This window comes from Pan paniscus, chromosome 2 (assembly GCF_029289425.2).
Source record: "Pan paniscus chromosome 2, NHGRI_mPanPan1-v2.0_pri, whole genome shotgun sequence".
In the NCBI taxonomy this organism is placed as follows: Eukaryota; Metazoa; Chordata; class Mammalia; order Primates; family Hominidae; genus Pan; species Pan paniscus.
The window spans coordinates 56983679-56998050 of record NC_085926.1 but is presented as its reverse complement, the minus strand read 5'-3'; the positions used below and the strand labels follow the sequence as shown (position 1 = coordinate 56998050).

Here is a 14372-nt window from a genome sequence, read left to right as displayed (position 1 = left end):
TGAATGGGCCACTCTCCTGGGTCCAGCCTTTTGTCCACTGGGGACAATGTGTGGCTTTCACAGTGACTCATCCTTGGGCAGCCGTGACGACATCATGGGAAAGGAGGAACAGAGTTCAGTCCAACGTGTGCCAAGGGGGCATCTCTGTCCTTGCAGACGTGGAGCTGGTGGGGGCAGGGAAGGGTTTGTTTCTTCAAGGACCAAGGAGTCAACCCAACTAGCAGAGGGTCAAGTTGAGCAACTGAAAGGATGTGAGAAAACAAAGTGCTGGCTTGGTGGGCTCGGCCTTTTTATTTTGAAAAACGCTCCTTTTTTCTCTCAATTGGCCCCTTGAGCTGCAGGGAGCAGTGCCAGTTAACCCACATTTAATTAGAAACTGGGTTAGTGGACAGTCTCTTTCTTCCCAGAGCATGTCCTGGGTATTGGAACCTTTCCAGGGACTGGTACAGTAACAGCCATTTACATGGCCCTGGCTTTCTGGGCGCTGGAATCAGCCTTGGGTGAATATACATCCCTACCCTTCCCCCAACCTCTGCTGACTCTCTCCTGATGGAATTTGCCAACTCCACGCATAGAATGCAGACTTTCCCTGGATTTGTCTAAGCCTCAGTCTCCTTGGTTTACCTGTGCTGTTTAGGAAACACTTAATCCTCACCTTTGAGTTTTTATTTTGCTCTTTAGTGGTGATATTGTGTGCATTTCCTTTTGTTTGGTGACTCGTGTGTGTGTGTGTGTGTGTGTGTGTGTGTGTGTGAGAGAGAGAGAGAGAGAGAGAGAGAAAGCTTTCCTCTCTCTCCCCCACCAGGCCTCACTGTGTCTTGTTTCAGGGACTGAGACCCGGCAGACAGTGACACAGTGACTTCCTTGTCTTCTTGGTTCCCACCAGCTGATGGGCAAGGTCATTTTCAAAGTCCTGACACCTGCTTATCATAACCGCCAGCTGCACTCCACAAAGAAGGCCCCTCCCCCACACCAGGGAAAAGGGGAGATAAGAATAGACCTGGGGGGGACCAAGAGCAAAAGAGTGAAGGACACTGTGCACCAACTCAGAGGTGTGGGTGGGCATTTGGATTGACAACTGTGCTTAGCACCACCTGATGTAAATTTTCCATCCTAACGGTAGCTATTTTGAAAAACTCTTCACACATTCGAGAAGTCTTTAAAATAATAAAACATTTGCATGGACATTATGTGATTTGATCTCCTTTTTGTCATTCTTTTTTCTTTTTGAGACGGAGTTTCACTCTGTTGCCCAGGCTGGAGTGCGGTGGTGCGATCTCAGCTCTCTGGATCCTCCGCCTCCCGGGTTTAAGCAATTCTCTGCCTCAGCCTCCCGAGTAGCTGGGATTATAGGCGCCCACCATCACGCCCAGCTAATTTTTTTTTTGTATTTTTAGTAGAGACAGGGTTTCACTATCTTGACCAGGCTGATATTGAACCCCTGACCTCGTGATCCTCCCACCTAGGCCTCCCAAAGTGCTGGGATTACTGCGCCTGGCCGTTTTTGTCATTCTTGCAAGCAGCATTACCTTTTAGAAAGCAGTTTCAGTCCACCTGCCTGCGTCTTACCACTTGGATGTGCTGTGATGTCTGAGGCTCTGTATCACGAAATACATAAATTGGATTGGAAGGTGGATTTCAGTAGAGGTCACAAATGGCAGAAAGATAGTTGTGTGATAGTTGTGCATGTTCCTCTTTTCCTTGTGTGGGTGTGAGTGCCACTAGGGTCCTCTAGGGGCATGGTCTGCTCTGTGAACTTCCTGGTGGATATGAGGACGCACCCAGGTGGACCCCTGCCTCTGTGGTCTCTGTCTGCAAGATTCGGCCATCTGGGGATTGGAAATCCAAGAGTTCATCATTGCCAGTGCTGCTTGGGAATTGGTGGGAACAAGACTTGTCTCACCACTGAACATGCTGTGGTCTTGAAAATGTAACAAGGGTGGCGAAGTGTCTAGGGCTTTAGATACAGGCAGATCCATTTTGGGGGTCTGAAACTTATATAATTTGGGGGACCTTTTCAAGAAAAAGAATTTTAAGGCCAGGTGCAGTGGCTCACACCTATAATCCCAGCACTTTAAGAGGCAGAGGCAAGAGGATCACTTGAGCCCAGGCGTTTGAGACCAGCCTGGGCAACATAACTAGACTTCGTCTGTACTAAAAAAAAAAAAAAAAAAAAAAAAAAAAATTAGCAGGGCATGGTGGTGTTCGCCTGCAGTCCTACCTACCCAGGAGGCTGAGGCGGGAGGATAGCTTGAGCCCAGAATGTTGAGGTTACAGTGAGCCATGATCATGCAACTGCACTCCAGCCTGGGCAACAGAGAAAAAATAAAAAGAATTTTTAAATATCCCTTTCCGAATTTTACAAAATCGTAAGAACACATACACCTTTCTAAGGAGGGTCCTGTGAAGTGAGGGGCCCCTAAGCTTCAGTTTCATTGGCTTCCTAGAATATCCATTTTGGGCTGTAGCAAAACAAGTAGAGACATGTTGTGAGGGAAGGTTTAGAGGTAGGAGAGTAAGAAGTTTATCTCTAGGTCAGATTAGAAACGGGGTATAGTGTTACCATGTGTCTGCAGGTGGCTACTTAACTCAGTTGTAGCCAAAAGCAGTCCTAGTCATTTACGTAAGTGAATGAGCGTGGCTGTATACCAGTAAAACGTTATGTAAACTGGCAGACGGCTAGATTTGGCCCTCAGGCCCTAGTTTGCCAACCTCTGGTTTAGACAATTAATAATTTCAGGTTGTTTGGCAGACTTTTGCTAAAAAAAAAAAAAAAAAAAAAAAAGAAGTACATGAAAAAGGTTAACAAGCTTTGGCCGGGCACGGTGGCTCACGCCTGTAATCCCAGCACTTTGGGAGGCCGAGTCGGGAGGATCACTAGGTCAGGAGATCGAGACCATCCTGGCTAACACGGTGAAACCCCGTGACTAGTAAAAATACAAAAAAATAAATTAGCCAAGTGCAGTGGTGGGCGCCTGTAGTCCCACCTACTCGGGAGGCTGAGGCAGGACAATGGCCTGAACCTGGGAGGTGGAGCTTGTGGTGAGCTGACATCACACCACTGCACTCCAGCCTGGGTGACACAGCGAGACTCTGTCTCAAAAAAAAAAAAAGTTAACAAGCTTTATAAATATTTACTTTTGTAATTTTACTTTTTATGTTAACTGTTAATTTGTGTTTATTGTAAAAAAATGAAAAGTCTAGAAAACTATAAAGAAGAAATATAGTTTTCTAATTCTGCTGCTCATCATTAAATACTGTTAATCAGTGAGTATTGTGAGAAATTTCCTTCTTGCATTGGTATGCATATGCACAGTAAATATTTTAATAGAATTATACCACGTATTCGGCTTGATTTCCTGTTTTCTTCTAGAATATGGGAGTCCAGGTTGTGATGAAGAGGGGTGGTGATGGAAGGGGTGTGGTTTGGAAGGAAGGTGCTATAGTGGTTAAGGCTATGCACTATTGTGTCCAGAATTGGTGGGTTCTTGGTCTCACTGACTTCAAGAATGAAGCCACAGACCCTTACGGTGAGTGTTACAGTTCTTAAAGATGGTGTGTCCGGAGTTTGTTCCTTTGGATATTCAGACGTGTTCGGAGTTTCTTCCTTCTGGTGGGTTCGTGGTCTCCCTGGCTTCAAGAGTGAAGCTGCAGACCTTCCCAGTGAGTGTTACAGCTCTTAAGGCGGCACGTCTGGAGTTGTTCGTTCCTTCTGGCGGGTTCGTGGTCTCGCTGGCTTTAGGAGTGAAGCTGCAGACCTTCGCGGTGAGTGTTACAGCTCATAAAGGCAGTGCAGACCCAAACAGTGAGCAGCAGCAAGATTTATTGCAAAGAGCAGAGGAACAAAACTTCCACAGAGTGTAAATTGACCCAAAGAGTTGCCGCTGCTGGCTCCCGCAGCCTGCTTTTATTCTCTTATCTGCCCCCCCCCCCAATCCTGCTGATTCGTCCATTTTACAGAGAGCTGATTGGTCCGTTTTGACAGGGTGCTGATTGGTGCGTTTACAATCCCTGAGCTAGACACAGTGCTGATTGGTGCATTTACAATCTTTTAGCTAGACACAAAAGTTCTCCAAGTCTCCACTAGATTAGCTAGACACAGAGCACTGATTGGTGCATTTACAAACCTTGAGCTAGACACAGGGTGCTGATTGGTGCATTTACAATCCTCCAGCTAGACATAAAAGTTCTCCAAGTCCCCACCAGATTAGCTAGATACAGAGTGCTGATTGGTTCATCCACAAACCCCAAGCTAGACACAAAGTGCTGATTGGTGCATATACAATCCTCCAGCTAGACATAAAAAGTTCTCCAAGCCCCTACTGGACTCAGGAGCCCAGCTGGCTTCGCTTAGTGGATCCCATGCCAGGGCCAGGGGCCGAGCTGCCTACCAGTCCCACACCGCATGCCTGCACTCCTCAGCCCTTGGGCCGTTGATGGGATGGGCACCATGGAGCAGGGGGCAGTGCCTGTCGGGGAGGCTCTGGCGACACGGGAGCCCACCACTGGGGCGGGGGGCTCAGGCATGGTGGGCTGGAGGTCCCAAGCCCTGCCCGGTGGGGAGGCAGCTGAGGCCCGGCGAGAATTCGAGTGTGGCGCAGGCAGGCCGGCCAGCAGTGCTGGGGGACCCGGTGCACCCTCCGCAGCCTGGCCCGGGTGCTAAGCCCCTCACTGCCCAGGGCCAGCAGGAGTACAGGGCCTGCCAAGCCCGCGCCCACCTGGAACTCACGCTGGCCTGCGAGCCCGTGCGCAGCCCCGGTTCCTGCCCATGCTTCTCCCTCCACATCTCTCTGCAAGCAGAGGGAGCTGGCTCTACCTCGGCCAGCCCAGAGATGGGTTCCCGCAGTGCAGCGGCGGGCTGAAGGGCTCCTCAAGTGTGGCCAGAGTGGGCGCCAAGGCTGAGGAGGCACCAAGAGCGAGCAACGGCTGCCAGCACACTGTCACCTCTCACTATGGCATCAGAATCCTGGGTGCAAAACCTACTTCTGGCTGAACTGTGAGACCTTGAGTAAGTGACTTTAGTTCACTTGTCAAATGGTGATAATCATTCTACCCACCTTCTATGTCAGTTGTGAGGATTAAATTGATAAACTACAAAGAGTGGCCATGTGCAGTGGCTCATGCCTGTAATCCCAGCACTTTGGGAAGCCAAGGTGGGAAGATCACTTGAGGTCAGCAGTTCGAGACCAACTTGACCAACATTGTGAAACACCGTCGCTACTAAAAATACAAAAATTAGCTAGGTGTCATGGTGGGCACCAGTAATCCCAGCTGCTCTGGAGGCTAAGGCAAGAGAATCACTTAAACCCGGGAGGTGGAGGTTGCAGTGAGCCAAGAGCACACCACTGCATTCCAGCCTGGGCAACAGAGAGAGACCCTGTCTCAAAACAACAACAGCAGCAACAACAATAACAAAAGAGGGCTTAGTTCACGACCGGGTACAGATTTAAGTGCTGAATGAATGTTGGCCATTCTTAATATTGTTATTGTGATTGCATTGTTGTAATAATGGTAGTAGCTCTTGGGTTTTGAGGCAGGTCACGAGGCCATCTCCTGTAGACCCCATTTCATACTCAACCTCAGTCTTCTTGGCACAGCTCGTTGGGAGCAGCCCCTCAAGTTCCCTCAGAAGGCACATGTCCCTCTTGAGTATCCTATGAGGGAGTCTGAATCCTCAGCAAGGACCACCCAGGACCCAGGGCCACTCAGTGCTGACCATTCTTCCACCTAACCAGACCCCACTGCTTCTCCTCACCACCTCCTTCTTCCTTCCTCATAGTGCACATCAGAGGCCCTGCGAGCACTGGGAAGCAGTGAAGATGGAGTGAGGCCTGCAGTGATAAAATACTTTCAAAAGCCAGGTCTCATGAATCCTCAGCATAGCTGTAAGGGATTGGGAGTGATTATCTTCTTGTACAGATGAGGAGACCAAAGTTTCAGGTCACAGAGCAGGTAAATAAGTGATAGTATTAGGACACCTTTCTTTCTGGTGTCAAATCCATACCTGCTGCCTTTGCTCTGGTTTAGATTAGGATTTCTCAACCTTGACACTATTGAATCCTTGGGTTGGAGAATTCTTTGCTGTGGGTGGCGGGGGAAGGTGGGGGGCTGTCCTGTGCATTGGGGGATGTTCAGCAGCATCCCTGGCCTCTCCCCACTAGATTCCAGTAGCACCCACCTCACCCCACTCCCTTGTAACAAAAGAAAATATCTCCAGACATTGCCATATGTCCTGTGGAAAGGCAAAAGAGGAGGCGTATATATTTGAATGTGGGCAGTGGGGATTGAGAGCAACTCTATCCAACTTGGATTGCTGTCATCAGTGTGCCCCGTGGGAAATCTTTAGGGAGTTCACCGCTAGGGCAGAAAAAAGGTGAAATCGTTGTTTTAGATCATGTGCTTAGCACCATCATGTTCCTGTAAGTTCCAGGCGGTTTAACTTTGCCTCCTTGTGCCAAAAACGTCTTTGTTTTCATCAACTGTGCTTCTGTTTCTTCATTAGGCTGCATTCCGTTCCCAGTTTCACCTTCCCTCCGATTTTCCCTCGCCGGCTGCATGTTCATCATAGCTCCTACACGCAGGGGTGCTCCCACTAACTATGGAAGCGGGCGGGAGCATTTCCCCTCATACTAAAGTCTACTTTGGGTCTGCTTTGCAATTTCCTTTTGGTCTCCCTCCTGGAGATTCCTGTGCCACCTGTTAACACCCTTTTGTGTTTGGCTCATTTCTTTCTTCAAATTTTGCTGCTTTTAATCTTTCTTTCTAAGCTTAGTGGAGTGTGTGTAAATTAGGAGTGAGCCGACGATGAACAAGGGTCCAAATGTCTCTTCCTTGGGGTAAAGTGTATTTTGTAAAACAGCCCAAGTCTATTTTTCAAGATTAGTCTCCCCATGATTCAGGCCTTTCCATGAACACTGGGGTCCTTGGTTCTCCATGGTGGGCTCCTTGCGAGTCAGGGCTCTGAGGAGGCAGACACTTTGACTGTGAACAGTGGAGTTTTACACACCTAAAGTTGGCATGTCAGGTACAGATTGTAGATAGTCAAAATTAATCTTCAAAATGCATAAATCCTCCAAACCATGCATAGTTTTGTATGTACAACCCTGTAAAATAACCTGTGTATGTAGATGTCAATGTACATAGTTGTCACATATAGAGGAGTGCACATGTAAATAAATTCCACTGTGTTTTTTTTTTGTTTTTTTTTTGAGATGGAGTCTCGTTCTGTCGCCCAGGCTGGAGTGCAGTGGTGCGATCTCAGCTCACTGCAAGCTCCGCCTCCTGGGTTCACGCCATTCTCCTGCCTCAGCCTCCCAAGTAGCTGGTACTACAGGCACCCGCCACCACGCCTGGCTAATTTTTTTTGTATTTTTAGTAGAGATGGGGTTTCACCATGTTAGCCAGGATGGTCTGTATCTCCTGACCTCGTGATCTGCCCACCTTGGCCTCCCAAAGTGCTGGGATTACAGGCGTGAGCCACCACGCCTGGCCCACTGTGGTTTTTAATAATGGAAGAGGGTATAGAAGACAAAGTGTGTCCCTGAATTCTGAATATCTAAGGTATGTGTGCTGTGGCGCCTGCATGTTAAAAAGAGACAGGAGAAAGCCCTGAGGTCAGAAGCCCGGGCTCAGAAGGCAGCTGCCTGTGGTCCAGTTCCTGCTCCACCACTTGCTGCGGTGTGACTTTGTTTGAGTTCATGGCCTTGCTGTGCCTCTGTTTCATCATCTTTAAAATGGGTATGACGAGAATACCCATGCTTTGCACAGAGTAAGAGCTTACTAAATGTTAGCTGTCATGCTGTGTTGCTGCTCACTGTCTATTATTATTATTAATTAATCATAACATGATTATTATTACCACCTCCAATGAGATGGGCTGGTTTGAGAACTGAGATTCCATCCTGTGCCTCTTGGCTTGTGTGGTTCCCTTAAAGAGATGTGGAACAAGGTCCCATCTTCTTACCCTGGCGTTCCATCACACAGACACACACTGGGTGTGCTGGGAGTCTTCTCCACGCACTCTCATTTGTTTCCCGCAGCAGTGTGGCTCACTTTTTGTTTAATCTCCTCCAGCAACTTGGCAGGCCTGCAGCCACCCTTCACATCCTGGCCTGTCCAGCAGGCTGATAAAATGCAGATGTAGCTACCACCCCGCTCAGAGATCCACCCACCTCTGGCCTCACTGTCATGGGTCCCAAACGTGGATTCTTAGCTGAGGGGCTGAGGGACTGGGATAAGGGGTGGGGGGTTGTGCGAGACAGCCCATAGAGGTCAGAGGGTCCGGGGAACTTTAGAAGTAGGTCTAGGTTCCTGGCATGAGCAGTGTTAGAATTGCAGGCAGGCTGGGGGATAGGCCCCAAGTTGATGGATCTCCACTTAACAGATTTTTTGGTACTATTTTTTTTAAATAAAAAATTTTGATTTCATAGTTCATTCTTGAGCGTTCAGCTGAAATGAAAAGTGAAAAAGTTTAAGCAATATGTTAAAGGGCAGGGGTGGGGAGGAGCCGGACCTCAGAATGGGAGCCTCAAACTTGAGGCTCACAGGGCCAGCCCATCATGAAAATGAGAGCAATGGCTTGGGCCATGCATTCTGTTTCCCAGGAACTCATGGCCCATCCTGGTTCCTGCCTCCTGTTGAGAATGCTAGCCCATGGGGCCAGATCTGCCAATTTCCCAAGATCATCTAGAAATTGGAATCTTAATGTAAAACTTCCCAATTCTCATGAGAGCCATCTGGATTTTGAAATGTTGGCAATTCATTGAAAAAAATTCTTTTAAATATATTTTTGAGCTGGAATTGAAAATCCACCAGCTTGCAAGGGACTTGAGAGATGCTGTGCTTGTGCCCCTAGGGTTTACAGATGCGGAAACAGAGGTCCAGAGAAAAATGACAGGGCCTGGTACAGTGACTCATGCCTGTAATCCCAGCACTTTGGGAAGCTGAGGTGGGTGGATCAGATGAGGCCAGGAGTTCAAGACCGGCCTGGCCAACATGGAGAAACCCCGTCTCTACTAAAGATACAAAAATTAGCTGGGTGTAATTGCCTATAATCCCAGCTACTTGGGAGGCTGAGGCAGGAGAATTGCTTGAACCTGGGAGACAGAAGTTGCTGTGAGCCGAGATCACGCTATTGCGCTCCAGCCTGGGTAACAGAGTGAGCCTCTGTCTCAAAAAAAAAAAAAAAAAAAAGGCTTGTCCATGGAATCCAGCTCTCTGGAGCTCCCACTGCAGATCTATTTCTTCCAATTCCATCCAGACAGTGTGTTTCTGTTTGGCAAGCGGGCTGTTAAGTGGAGTTTTATTGCAGGTAAAGGGGTCATCCAAACTGCTCTGTGGAGCTAGCTGAGTGACCACAGGAGCCCCAGGAAGCGTGAGCGTGGTCTTCGTTCTCAGTTGAGCCAAAAAGGCTCACACGTTTCCAGACGAGGCTATTCTTGGCAGGGCCACCTCCTAGGGATTAATCATACTGAAAAGCTCACAGATTTAATTTTGCTGAAGTTTGATCTGTTCTAGGAAAGTACATGCAGCGTGGCTCAACAGAGAATTTTCTGCCCAAGGGTCTATATGGTTAATATATTTTGGAGATCTCAGCAGAGCACAAAGCAGGCTAGAAAAATTCTCGTGGTGTTAGGCCAATCCAGCTTTGTCCTTTGGCCAGGAAAGTCCAGACTGCCCCTGGACCATGGCACAAACCCCAGGTGCCCAGCTAAGCAGCCCTGCCGGGAAAAGGTGATGAGAAACTTGCCTTTGCTAAAATAGTTGAGCTGCCAAATGATAGCCTTACCTAGGGGCTCAGAAATGAATGTTTCCTGTTATGCAGGAGGAGAGGGGCAGGGTTTGATTCTTGTGTTCTCATGTGCTTGCTCACTCTGCTCGTAATAAGGAGAGAAGTTTTATTTTTGCAAGCTATTGCAGCGTGAGCCCTAAACCCCAAAGCCAGTCTGTTGAAGAAAACTGATCAGGATCCAGGAGCAGTTGTCAGGCCCCTGGAGGGTGACTCATGAGCAGCAGAGTTCCCGGAACTCACCCGTCCCTGGTCAGCTAGGAAGAGGCTGAGTGTGGTGGTAAATGTGGAGGGGCGGGCACAACACTGCAGGCATGGCCTCTGTTTTTGAAAAACATTGTGTGTTCGGGTCAAAGCATCCATCCCCTGTGAGCAACCCAATTTTAAAAATAGGAGGTTCTGCAGAAAACCAAGATGCCTGCCTGTTTTCACCTGGAAGACCAAATTCTCACTTTCCAAGCCTGATTTTGGAATAAACAAAATCAATTCCAGCTCAGCCTCAGCAGAAGGCACGTGCAGTGGTGGCTGTTTCATGGCTGTCTTTCCTTCAGGGCTGTTGGAGGTGTTTCTGGAACCAGCGCAATCAATGGCAGGAACAACTGGTTTTTCAGGCTATTGAGAAAGTCTGATTTATGTGGCTGAAGTATGGTGTTATTGACCCCCCCACCTTCAACTCCTAAGATTCCAGAACAAACTGAGAATTCATGTGAGTCAGCACCTTATTTATTAATTCTTTATGGATGAATAACATAAAAACAAAAGTGCACAAGTAACTGTACACCTTGCTGGGTTTCACATGCTGAGCACACCTTAACAGTCAGCACCCAGGGTGAGGAGCACAGTGTGACCATCGCCCCAGGAGCGCCCCCTGTGGCCCCTCCACGGGCAGAACCATCAGCCCAAATTCTCACCGTGCGTCAGTGGAATATCGCCTGGATGTTGGGTCAGGAGTTTTGGGCTTAAAGATCCCTAAGCAGGGTTGTGCCATCCAGCTTTGGGAAAACTCAGCCAGGGAGGGTTGTTCTCTGAATGTCAGGAGGGAGACTCCTGTGGCGCTTAGGGCCCAAGGGAGATGCTGGTTCATTGGCTTTGATGGAGATGGATTTCCAGGCGGGCATGAGAAAGTGTGACCGTGTTTGGGGGGGTGTCGAGAGCAGGCAGCACATTGAACGAGTGACTGTGTTGGTGATGTTGTGTGTGTCACTGATACACGAGCATTTTCTTAAAGGCCGGATTATTTAGGACCTATGAAAAGCTACGATCTGCCTGTTGGGGGTGGGTGGGGTGAGATTCTGAACTGGAGCCAGAGAGAAATGCCATGTGTCTTTACTGATAGAAATCTGATCACCCCGGATGCTGCCTGTCAGCATGTGGGCTCTGGGGAGCTGTTTTCCTAACGGCTTGGACGAAGCTTGTGGACAATGGAGATCGGAGCGGGGAGCTCCGCCTAATGAGTTCCTTGTCTGTTGGCTGAAGGTGTGGGGTTTCTTTGAGGGAAGCCATTAGCCACTTTGATGGCTTGTTTGAAAACAATTGAAATCTGTCTTGTCGGTGTAGTGGTTCTCCAGATACCTCACGCTGGTCATTGGCATCGACAGCTGGGAGCTCCCCTGGCAGGTGTGGGCAGAACTTGGCTTCTCAGTGATTTGCTCTCACGTTACTTTAATGCATGACTGGGATGCTTTCTATATATACACTTGCTTTATGTGGCTCCAGGGAACAGGGAACATGGCAGATCCTATTAAAAGTGGTTCCTGGTTATCCAATATTCATTCAACATTGATTAAGCCACCAACTGTGTGCCAGGTGCTAGGGATAGCTTTATTTACAGTTATGGGGTCATCAGGCTTTATGTGGGTGCAGTGTTACAGGTAAGTTAATTATAGGCTTGAAGGCTGTATGTTGTCATATGCGTTTGTCACTTCTAATATGTGCTCATCATATCCTAACAAGAAATAATATTGATTTATCCCAGAGGAGATCGCGTATGTAAAAAACTTTGAACACTAGAAAGCGTTTGGCAAATCTGAGGGGTATTTTTGTTCCAGGGCATGTAACCTTCCCTTTCTATGCTGAGTTATGGTACAGAAGGGAGGCCCTCTGCCGGGTGCCCAGCAAACATTATTCTCTGCCTTTTACATGTTAGAAAACGGAGCTTTATGGAGGCGATGCCGTCACTCCTTCATGGACCCAGTTTACAGCTCCAGGTCCTGACCCTCAGTGCCAGACATGGACGAGTGAGGTCTATAGACAGAGATGGCAGGAACCCCTCCCGATAGGGAGCAGGATGGGCAGGCTGTCCCAGCAACTGAAATGCTAGGCTTGTTTAGAGGACTTCCAGTGAGTCTGTGATTCATGTTGAGATTGCCCTGTTGCACAAAAAATCCAGTTCTCATTGGCAACACTCCTTTCTCCCTTGTTTGATTTGACTGTGTGGCAGTGGGGACAGGAGGCACTGAGATGGGTTGCCACAGACATTTCTACTGTTGAGTTTGCCTCCCTGGGCTCTCATTCTGCTCCACTACTTACTAACTGTGGTTCGTGGGCAAGCTACTTTATGCTCTGTGCCTCAATTTCCTCATCTGTAAAAGGGGATAAATGTTAGTACCTAGGATGTAGTATTATGGTAAGTATTATGATAAGATTAAGTACTCAATAAATGCTGTCATTTCTTTTAGCTATTCCTGGATGTTCCCATTCCCATCTCTCAAATCTCTCAAATTCTGAAGCTGTTGTTCACATAGGAGGTGCCTAGTAGAATCATTGTAGCTTATAATTTTGGCCTTATAGTCTACATTTTAGCAAGGGCTGAGATCCCTTGCAGATTCTAAGAAAACATCTATAAAGAGGAAGACTTTCGTTTTTTGTACCTCCATTTATTTCAGGGATTACAGAGCTATATATATATATATATATATATATATATATATATATATATATATATATATTTATATATATATATATTTATTTATTTATTTTTAAAATGGAGTCTTGCTCTGTCACTCAGGCTGGACTGCAGTGGCACAATCTCAGCTCATTGTAGCCTCAAACTCCTGGGCTCAAGTGATCCCCCTGTCTCAGCCTCCTGAGTAGCTGGGACTACAGGTGTATAGCACCATGCCTGGCTAATTTTTAGAACGGAGACAGGGTCTCACTATGTTGCCTAGGCTGGTCTTGAACTCCTTGCCTCAAGCGATCCTCCCGCCTCAGCCTTCCAAAGTGCTGGATTACAGGCATGAGCCACTGCGCCGGCTGCATAAACTATTATTGTCTAGGCATGTAATGAAATCTCAGTTTGCTTGGACAAGCTGGGGTAAGACTCTGTGACATGTTGTTTAAGATCAGTGCATGCTGGGGCCAGTTTACTTGAAAGGGGATCTGTAGATTGAAGATGCTGCTGCCTCTCTTACATGAGAATAATCTGCTTATGTGCCTGGCCTTGGCCAGACAGAAAGGAAATGTCGGGCATCAGCTGTCTGAAGAGAACAGAAGGAAAACCTGGCTGGTAAATGCAGACGAGCCACTGAAGGATTCCAGGAAGGAAGCCCCGAGGGTGTTGCTGTCTCCCTTGCCAGCTTTTTGTCTCTTGCAAATGTGGACACGTTATCAGGGCAGATCTATTAGAAAATGAATCCACTGAAACATCTGCAAATAAGTGGCTCCAGACTGTCATTATCTCCCTGGGTTTTGTAACCAGTTGTGGCTGACAAGGACATTCTGCTGGGAAGGTCAGGGTCCTGTGTGTGTGGACCGAACACCTTCCCTCAGGTTCGCACAGCACCTCACTGGGCACGGCTGGGGCCCGTATTCCATCCAGTCTTTAGGAGCAGGTGGTAGCTTCTCTGCCTCCCTCTGGATGAATGAGCTCCTTGAGGGCAAGGACTGGGGTCAGGGTCATTGACTGTGGTAGTTTCCTATGGCTGCTGTAACAAATTACCACAAATCTGGCAATTTCAAACAACACACATTGATCATTTTACAGTTCTGGAGATCAGAAGTCTCCATGCAGTCTCACTGGGCTGGAGTCCAGATCCAGCAGGCTTGGCTCCTTCTGGAGGCCATAGGGAAGGATCGGTTTCCTGGCTTTTCCAGCTTCTAGAGGCAGCCTGCATTCCTTGGCTCCTGGCCCCTTCCTGGCATGACTCTGACCTCTGCTTCCATGATCACATCTCCTACTACTGCTTGGACCTTCTTGCTTCCCTGTCAGAGGGTCCCTTTTGACCACATTGGGCCCACCTGGAGAATCCACGATACACCCCATCTCAAGATCCTTAACATAATCAGATCTGCAAAATGCCTTCTGCCATGTAAGGTAAAAAAGTCTTAGGTTTTGGGAATTAGGATGGGGACATCTTTTGGGGGCCATTATTCAGCCCACCACATGGACTCATACCCTGTAGTGCTAAGCTCACATCCTTGGGTGCCAGCCTGCCTGGGGTCAGGTCCTAGCTCAGTCACTCATGAGCTTGGTGATATTGGCAAGTTATTTAACCTTTTTTTTTTTTTTTTTTTTTTTGAGACGGCGTCTCGCTTCGTTGCCAGGCTGGAGAGCAGCGGTGCGATCTCAGCTCCCTGCAACCTCCAC

The 14372-nt window shown here is 48.0% G+C and overlaps 1 protein-coding gene across 4 annotated transcripts in view; it reads left to right on the top strand.

Moving 5' to 3' along the window:
- ARHGEF3 (Rho guanine nucleotide exchange factor 3) overlaps positions 1 to 14372 on the top strand; it is a 344332-nt gene that overhangs the window by 60672 nt on the left and 269288 nt on the right. The window contains exon 1 of one of the 4 annotated variants that reach the window (XM_063602460.1): positions 10337 to 10493. The exons of the other annotated variants lie outside the window; for them this stretch is intronic. Coding sequence (XP_063458530.1) covers positions 10492 to 10493 — 2 coding nt within the window. The 5' untranslated portion in view covers positions 10337 to 10491. Of the gene's footprint in view, positions 1 to 10336; positions 10494 to 14372 lie in introns of those variants that run through there. 4 annotated transcript variants of the gene reach the window in all.